The 9,868-nt window shown below is 40.3% G+C and overlaps 1 protein-coding gene across 1 annotated transcript in view; it reads right to left on the bottom strand.

Annotated features, from left to right (window-relative positions):
- LOC145396968 (zinc finger MYM-type protein 1-like) overlaps positions 1 to 2,257 on the bottom strand; it is a 2,313-nt gene extending 56 nt beyond the window's left edge. The window contains exon 1 of the mRNA XM_080270199.1: positions 1 to 2,257. This exon is cut by the window's left edge and continues 56 nt beyond it. Within this exon, the coding sequence (XP_080126325.1) occupies positions 1 to 2,257 (2,257 nt within the window).
- Between the last annotated feature and the right edge of the window lie 7,611 nt (positions 2,258 to 9,868).

Here is a 9,868-nt window from a genome sequence, read left to right on the forward strand (position 1 = left end):
TCAGCGCAACACGAAGGTTTGCGAATCCTTCCCCATATTTATCAATAAAAGCAAGGAGTTCTGGAGCAGTTTCTGGTGTTCTCTTCTTCAATAAGAACTTCAAATCTTGCACTTCTTGACAGAGCTCTGAAGGTGATATGTCTTCATCATATTTTTGGGCCATGTCCTTGCAAACAGCGTCAATTTCTTGTTCCGTTTTACAAAACAACTCTTGAGGGCGAAGAAGAACTCCAAAACGACCATCTATCTCTTGAAGTCGAGCACTTCTTGACTGCACTTCTACAACAAGTCTATCAACTGCTAAAAGAAGTTTTCGCTTCATGTCAAGATGAGGGGTTAGTGGTTCATCCCTGGCCAACTCTCCAGGCATACACTTTTTTCGGCGCACTCGTTTTATTTCAATTTCTACATCCCACTTATTGCACAGTTCTATGCTTTTCGTGACTGCTTCCTGGGCACTGTTATCCCGGTTCTCTTGTAACCATGTTGCTAATGCTTCAAGGTCTTCATGAGCGTCCTTAAAAGTCATCTCAGGACACTGGAGGCGTTTTTGAACAATATCCACCTTTCTCAAAACAGGGGTCCAGAATGAGAGAAATGCCAAGAATTCAAAACTGAGAATTCCTTTCAAAAGGGCCTCACTGTCTGCCCGTGACTCAGCTGTGAAGTTGTCTGCTGAAGATATATTTTCTAGAGACTCCAGCACACCATTCAATTCAGTCTCAAGGGCATGGGTGGCATCTGCCCTAGAGCTCCATCGTGTGTCAGTGCTACTCTTCAGAGTTATAGCAGTAACTTTCTTCAGTGCATCCCACCTTTCTGTGCTTCTGCTGAAGAAATTGAAAACTTCGTTGAGAACATTGAAAAAAGTCATTGAACCCACATCAGTCTTAACTGCATCTGCGCCTGCTAAGTTGAGGCTATGATTGTTACAGTTAATAAACACAATTTTTGAGTTTTTTTCACACAGTCGACGTTGAACGCCTCTGTGTTTCCCAACCATGACACTGGCATTATCAAAACAAACAGCCCTGCAATTGTTGAAGTCCAGACCGAAAGACTCTAAACCATTACGAATCCCTTCCTCAATAGCTTCAGCATTTTTTCCCCCAAGTTTCATGTAGCCTAGAAATGTCTCTTTCACAACAAATTGGCCTTCTTTCAGAACTACATAGCGTACTACTAAGGAATGCTGATCCTGGTGTGAGATGTCTGGAGTAGAGTCACACATGACACCATAGTACTTGCTTTCCTTGACATCTGCCACAAGTTTTTCTCGAATGGTATTTGCCAGCAAGGCAATGAATTCATTTTGTGTCACTGGAGATAAGTATGTAGCCATTCCTTTAGCCCCATCTGTGTGTTTATTCAAGTGTTCTTTGAGAACTGGATCAAAGTCAGCAATGAATCGTATTAGTGCCATGAAGTTGCCTTCCCTTTTCCTATCTGCTGTGTCAACTGTGCCAATATAGTCAATGCTTCCTTGAAATGCCAAATTTCCGGAAGCCAAGAACCGGATACAGGAAATAATTTGCAACAGTATCTGTTTTCCTTTCTCTCTCTCAGCATTCACTTGCCGAACAAATTCCTTATCAATACCCTTCTCCTCTCTTAGGTGCTCCTCAGCCTCTTTCCATGCAAGAAAGGCTTTTCTATGCCAGGTTGTACTCTCATGTACAGCTATTGAAGTACTGTCCTTCCACTTACCTCCACAATTAAATCCTTCCGGTGACTCGAACTTGGAAATTGCATTCTGTGGAGTGTGCGAAAATAGAACGCAGCAAAAACAGTAGGCTGCTTCTTTGGATGGTGAGTAGAGTAGCCATGTTCTCTTCACAACTTCACCTTTACCATCTGCAAGTTTTCTGTAGAACCATGCCTCAGTCATTTTTCTACCCTTACTCCCAGTAACAAAGGGCCCTTTTGAATTCCGAAAATTTTCAGCTCCAATAGAAACAAGAGCATCACGGACGTCAGATGTCAAGTGCCCAAATGGAATCAAACCAAAGTCTCTTCTTTGAATATACTCAAGTCCTGCTCTTCCGTCGCAGTTAGTTTCTTCCTTACCCTCCTCAGCCTCCTGAACACTGGTTTCTTTCCCTTCCGTAATAGGCTCAGACTCATATGAACTCCTAAATTCCTCTTCCTCCGTATCTTCACATTCACTCACATGATCTTCATTTAGAACACAAGTTTCACTCTTCTTAGTCGTCACAATGAAGGTTTCTAATGAACCAGCAAGCTTCTCGTCTTCCATCTTTCGCTTCTTTCACATCTTCTTGTATGCGCTCCCACTTAACCGAACACGCTTTGGTGGCATAGCAACTAGCAAGTAGAATCTGAGAAAAGGAGAGTAATAAATATTAATTTCATACTATTTAAAACAATATCTGGACAGGCCTTCAAGACACAGAAAATAGCATTTTTAATAATAAAAATAATATAAATAATTCAGGCTTCTTTGACCTTGATTATTATTATTATTATTATTATTATTATTATTATTGTCAGCCTTGTGGGTGACAAGGCCAGGCTAGAATTGCCGCCCCCCTTAAAGTGCCGCCCCCAGGCAAATGCCCCCCCCTGCCCCCCCATGTGAGGGCCCTGGAAAGGGTAGACACCCGAGAGCAGTAATATATATATATATATATATATATATATATATATATATATATATTGTTAAGAAGTGGGATTGGCCAGTTAGGCAATCTCGAAGCTTCTCGCTGATTCTCGATGTTTACGGTTGCTAGTTCCGGTACGAGTGAGTTGCAAGTTTGCCTGCTGTGAGCGTAGTTATTTCATGTGTTATGGATTAATTTCTATGCTCTTTATCATGTTTTATTTATGTGATTGCTTGTTAAATTATATAATATCATTTAAGTTTGGATTCTAATTACTTTACAGTGTTATGTAATGTAAGAAAACTCTTGCATGTTTTGGGTTGTGCCCAAGTTGATGTGCTTTCTCTCTAGAATACACCAGAACTGCGGAAAAATGTAGAAGTTTCTAGTACAATGGAAGCTTATATAAGGATGTGGAAGAGACTAGAGCAGGTTCAGTCGGTTTTCACTTTAGTTAGGGTGTAGTGCAGTGTCAGTGAAGTGTCTGTGAAGTTTGTATATTTTCGGTACTTGTGAAGACAGTGAAATGTTGTCAGGCATTGAGTGCAATTGCAGTTAGGAAAGTCTGTGTAGCTCCAATGCTCCAGTGAAGTTGGAAATCATTAAGTGTAATTACTTGGAAAATAAAGATAGTGAAATTAAGAAACCAGTGTTTATTTACAACACCTCGGCTGATTTTGTGTACTGTACACCTAATGGCTGACCATAGAAAGTACAACTCACTGGGCAACGTCCTTCCTGTACTGAACTTCCGCTGTTGGTGCGTGTGGCAGTGTGGGGTGTAGACGCCAAAAAATATATATATATATATATATATATATATATATATATACATAAATGTACTGAACTTCTGCTGTTGGTGCGTGTGGCAGTGTGGGGTGTAGACGCAAATATATATATATATATATATATATATATATATATATATATATATATATATATATACATAAATGTACTGAACTTCTGCTGTTGGTGCGTGTGTCTGTGTGTGGTGTAGACGCAAATATATATATATATATATATATATATATATATATATATATATATATATATATATATATATAAATGTACTGAACTTCTGCTGTTGGTGCGTGTGGCAGTGTGGGGTGTAGACGCAAAAAAAAAAATATATATATATATATATATATATATATATATATATATATATATATATATATATATATATATATATATATATATATATATATATATATATATATATATATATATATATATATAAATGTGTATATACACATAAGTATATATAATATATAAACTGTATAAATATATATATATATATAAATATATATATATATATATATATATATATATATATATATATATATAAGGATATATATGTACATCTATCTACCTGTCCATCTATCTATCCAGAGGACAGGAGTGAGAGAAAGAACGACAGGTTTTGGGATGAGCTGGATGAAACAGTGGGAGAAATGCCCTGGAGCTATAAAGTGATCGTAATTGGCGATATGAATAGAAGAATAGGCACTGGTCCTGAGGATAACATAATGGGTTGTAATGGAGTACCAGGAGAAAATGATAATGGGAAGCGATTGAAGGATGTGTCAGGACTGGAAGTAGTGCATTTGTAACTCGTATTTCAAACTCAAAGATTCACATAAGTATACGTGGTATAGAGGGAACGGGGATCATGTTAAAAGGAGCCTGATCGATTATGTACTCATACAGAGGTCGATTCTGGGAATGGTTGCTGATAGTACGATGGCCGTGGGAGGACGATGTGGAGGTATGTCACATCATATAATTGTTGTATGCAAGATCAAGCTAAGAAGAGTGAGGCTGACCAGGAGTGACAGGAGCAGTCAGGAAGAAAGACTGGAAGTCGAGAAGCTAAGGATCAAAGAACTGGCAGATGAATACAGGACCAAAGTAGGGGAGGAGTTAGAATCAGTGAACTGGAATGAAATGGATCTGGACAGCCTGTGGAATGCATATAGGGACCGCTTAGTTATAAATGCTAAAGCTGAGTCTGGTGTGGCAAGAGTAACACCAAAGAAGAAAGGCAAGGTATGGTGGGATGAAGAGGTTAAGAAAGCAGTGGAGGAAGACAGGAAGAAGTGGCTAGAGAGATTACGGGACAGGGGTTCAATTGAAACAAGAGCTGATTATACTGAGAGCAAGAAGCACGTAAAGAGACTAGTGAAAAGGAAAAAGAAGGAGGAAAATGATGATCTAGGAAGAAAAATGAATGCAAACTCTGCTGAAAATAGGAAGTTATTCTGGAAAGAGGTGCAGAAACGTAATAGTGAAAGTGGAAAGAAATGTGAAGGTGTGAAGGATGTATGCGGGAGATTATTAATCCATGGGGATGAATACGGACCAGATACAATATTTTTAAAGCTGATCAATAGGAATAGAGAAAGCAGAGCCACTGTAAACATGATTGGTTTGGGGGGTATGCAGAGAAGCAATGCAGTGCCAGAAAACGAGACACTCGCACAGGTGAAGAGTGCTTTGAAGCTGCTGAAAAATGGGAAAACAACTAGGGTTGATGAGGTGTATGGAAAGATGATTAAGAGAGTTGAAAGAGCGGAATGAAGTGCTTGTTGGAGATATGTAAGAAGGCATGGATGAGCGAAACTGTGCCAGCAGAGTGGAAAGAGGCTGTGATTGTACCCCTGTACAATAATAATGGTGGGCGAAGTGAACGCAAGAATTATCGCAGCATAAGTTTATTGAATGTGGTAGGGAAGGTATATGGAAGAGTTATTATAGAGAAAGTAAGAGAGATATCAGAAGTCCTGGCGAGTGATGAACAGGGTGGCTTTAGGAGCGGCAAAGGATGTGTGGGTCAAAAGTTTGCAGCGAGACAGATTGCGGAGAAGGCGTGTGAGAAGGACTATAAGGTGTTTGTGGCATTTTTGCTTCTGGAAAAAGCATACGGCAAAGTAGACAGAGAAAGATTGTGGAAGGTTCTGCGCATGTACAGTGTTGATGGAAAGCTGCTGGGTGCCGTAAAGAGTTTTTTATGAGGGCAGTGAAGCATGTGTAAAGGTTAATGGACATCTAAGTGAATGGTTCACGATCGGTGTAGGCGTGCTACAAGGTTGTGTGATGTCCCCATGGTTATTCAATATATATATATATATATATATATATATATATATATATATATATATATATATATATATATATATATATATATATATATATATATATATATATATATATATATATATATGGATTTGGTGATGAGAGAAGTAAAAACACGATTAATGGAGAGGGGGATGGCGTTGGTAATGAATGGTGATGAACAGAATATCTCAAATTTGTTGTATGCTGATGCAACTACCAGACAAGAACTTGGTAGACTAGCGCAGAGTTCTGCTGATGTTTGTGGACGTCGAGCCTTGAAACTAAATGTAGACCAGAGTAAAGTGATGGTTATTGAGATAGAAGGTGACTCCCAGTGCGATGTTACAGTGAATGGAGAGAGACTCAAAATGGTGAGAGAGTCAAATACCTGGGTACAGTGATAGAAGAGAGAGGAAAATGTGCAAAAGTGGAAAGTAGAGTGGCACAAGGAAGGAAAGTAGCTAGTGCAATGAAGGCCTTGATTAGAAACAGAGACTTGAGTGTTGCACCTGCATGAGGCTTACATGAAGGAGTGTTAGTGCCAAATTTAACCTATGGATGTGAGACTATGGTGTGGCATGAAAATAAAAAGTAAAAAATGACAGCAGTGTAGATGAGACTGCTGAGGAATGTATGTGGGGTACAGAGAGTGGATAGGATACAAAAAAATGTGACTCATGAAAGATGTTGAGTGAGGAAGTCTGTGAACATAATAGATGTGAGTGTACTAGGATGGTATGGTCATATGGAGAGAATGGACAACAATAGAGTAGTGAAAAAGGTATATCTGACCAAATTTGAAGGAGGGAGGAAGCGAGGTAGGCCAAGGAGAAGGTGGAGGGATATTGTGGATGGATGTGTCAGGAAGAGAGGTTTTTAAGACTGACAAGAGATCGAGCTGGGTGGATGAATATTGTGAGGAGAAACGCATGATCAGGGATTTGGTACCCCTTTTTAACGTAGCAGCACCCGGGCTGACTCCACTGGATACGTTTATGTGAAGCTACAGAATGCGGTGAATGTTTCTGGCGTATCAGATGGAGACAGGATTCCGGGGGCTTGAGTGGTGAACGAATGGAAACGTGGCCCAGGGATTCGGCAAGTTTGGGCTCTCTTGACATTGCTTTCCCTCACCTTGCCCTAAGGTTTGAATGGAGGTCCGGATGATGATGATGACGATGATAAATTATACTGTATATCTATCTATCTATCTATGGACATATATATAGATAGATAGATAGATACAGATTGATAGACAGATATAGGTATATAGATATATTTATTTGTTTATTTATTTATGCAAGAAAGAAGGAACCAAAGGTCAGGATCCCGAAAATCGTTCCATCCAAGAAAAAAAAAAATACAAAAGAGAGCCAAATTCAAGATCCGTTAGTTTCGAGATGCCTGGACACACTGCATTTGAAAGACTGGAGATCATAGGAAGTAGGAAATACGAACAGAGGGAGACAGTTCCAGTGTTAACCTGTTGCATAAATGAAGGACTGGGAGTACCGTGAAACTCTTGCATTAGAGAGTTGGACAGAAAGAGGATGAGAGTTTGCTGCTAGACGGGTGCTACACACCCGTCGTAGAGGTGGAGGGATACAAGCAGACAGTTCAGAGTAGTGACCACTTAAGTCACGATAGAAAAGAGATAAAGGTGCAACAGTGCAGTGATGAGACAGAGGTTAAAGGGAGCCAATAAGAGGAGAAGAGTTAATGAGGCAAAAGTCTTTGACTCCACCCTGTTGAGAAGAGCTGTGTGTGGGGGGCCTCCCCACACAGGAGAGCTGTACTCTACACAGGGACGAATAAAACCCGTGTATAAAGTCAATAACTGTGCAGAGGTAAGGAAGGTATGGAGTCGGCTTAGCACACCCAATCTCTTGGAAGCAGATTTTACAAGAGATACAATATGATCTTTTGAAGATAAGTTCCCAGTGAATGAAACCCCAAGCATGTACAAGGATGATCCAGGGTTGAGTTGGATAATGTTGAACATTAGTGGGTACTCCTGTGGAAGATTGTGTTGGGTTGACAGGTGTAAAAACTGAGTTTTTGAAGCATTAAAAACAAGATTATTTTTACCCCAGTCAGAGATATGAGCCAAGTCAGACATTAGGTGTGCCATAGCCTCCTCCCTTGTTTCTTGAAGTAACTGCTGAGATGGACGTTGTGAGAACCAAATGGAAAGGTGAAGGGTGGAATAATCAGCATAAGAGTGGATAGGGTTATATGTACAACACTGATAATAAAAGGAAGAGAGTTGGTGATAGGACAGATTGATAGATCTAGAAGAAGAACGATGGCCATCTACAACAGCAGTTATAGAATGACCAGAAATGAAGCTGTAGATGAAGGTAGAGATAGAGGGATAGAAACTGTAAGAGGGCAGTTTGGAAATTAAAGATTTATGCCAGACTCGATCGAAAGCCCTTGAGATGTCAAGTGCAATGGCAAAGCTTTCGCCAAAGTCCCCAGAGGGGGATAACCACAATATGAAAGGCAGGTGAGCCGATCACCAGTGGAGCATCCCTGACGGATCCCATGTGATAGGAAAGATGCTTTAAAATTTTTCTGTTAACCTGTCCGCTCCCGTCGACGTATGGGTACATTGCAACATTTTGCATTTGCCAGTCCTGACGACGTACTGGTATGTCGTGCAATTGCAAAGTCTCTAATTTGCACAATTTTCAATTTTTGCACGTGATTTTTCGTACGTATACACGGGACACCTTCCTCTATTCCTCTACAAGATGCCAAGCAGGGACAATGCCTTACACCACATACCCTCCCCCCTCCCCCCCTCACGCCATTGTCTCGGCATTTCACCTGTTACCAGTGACCTGTCCAGTAAAGACATTCAGGGCCCGAGTGATTCCCCAATCAATGACAATGCTGGGGACAAAGTTTACATAGCATTAGAGGAAGAAACAGTCAGAAATAATGATCAGGTAATGTGGCAAAAGAAGGTCAGGTATGGTGATGAGTTAGTGAGTGAAACAATTCTTATAATGCCTATATTACTGTTTGAAAACCAATATACTCTCGTACTATATATAAATTCGTACCAAGTAAATAAATAAATACCGTTTATGAGTGGTGTGAAATAGTTACCCTCCCACAGAACTCATTTTCTTTGGTGCCAACCTGTTAGAAAACCCAGTCAGGTAAGGAGGTACTGGTACCTGGATTGAGTATTTTAAACCTCAGGTGAGCGATTTCTCTATGAATTTTCGATGTTTTCACCAAAAGCGGAGGTTTTAGCCAAAAAAAAAAAAATCGAAAATACCTCAGGATTGGGGGGTGTCAGAGGTGCGAAATAGCTCAGGACGTGACGAGTTAAGAATTGACTCGAAAACTTTTGAGATACAGAATGTTAAAGCAATTGGACGATAGTTAGAGGGCTGGGAATGGTCACCCTTCTTTGGGACTGGCTAAATAAGAGCAAACTCCCAGCAAGAAGAAAAGGTACAAGATGAAGACAAAGGCAAAAGAGTTTAGCCATGCAGGGTGTAAGCACAGAGGCACAGTCCTTGAGGACAACAGGAGGATCTCCATTAGTCCCATATGCCATGTTAGTATTAAGGCCAGCGATGGCAGAAAATACATCAGCTGAAGAAATTTTAATGTCAGCCATGAGTAAGTCAGAGGGGGGAAGTGATGGAGGAACAGCACCAGAATCGTCTAAGTTGGAACTGGAGGAGAAAGTTTGAGCAAAGAGAGCTGCTTTTTCAGTACTTTATCAGTAGAAGAAATAGCTACAAAGCCACGAGAGTAGAAAAGAGGAGGGAAGGATAATGAGGTAAAGTTGTTAGAAAGGTTTTTGGGATGGTCCCAGAAGGAGCGGGAAAAATTTGAGTTGGAGAGTTGAGAGCATTTAGTACGGATGAATTTATTTTTAGCAGAGTGAAGAACAGACTTAGCATGATTCCGAGCAGAAACATAAACAAGATGTGATTCAGAGGTGGGTTGGCTCTGGTACCTTTTATAGGCCCTCTCCTTGTTTCAGACAACATTAGAGCACACTTCATTGAACCAGGGCTTTCTTGCTTTAGTGAAAGGATATGAGAAGGGAATGTATGCTTCCAGGTGGATCTGAGTGTGCTTTGCACACTCAGATCCACCTG

Source organism: Coenobita brevimanus, chromosome 40, assembly GCF_032717465.1.
Source record: "Coenobita brevimanus isolate Jiangsu-jjx chromosome 40, ASM3271746v2, whole genome shotgun sequence".
NCBI classification, from domain to species: domain Eukaryota; kingdom Metazoa; phylum Arthropoda; class Malacostraca; order Decapoda; family Coenobitidae; genus Coenobita; species Coenobita brevimanus.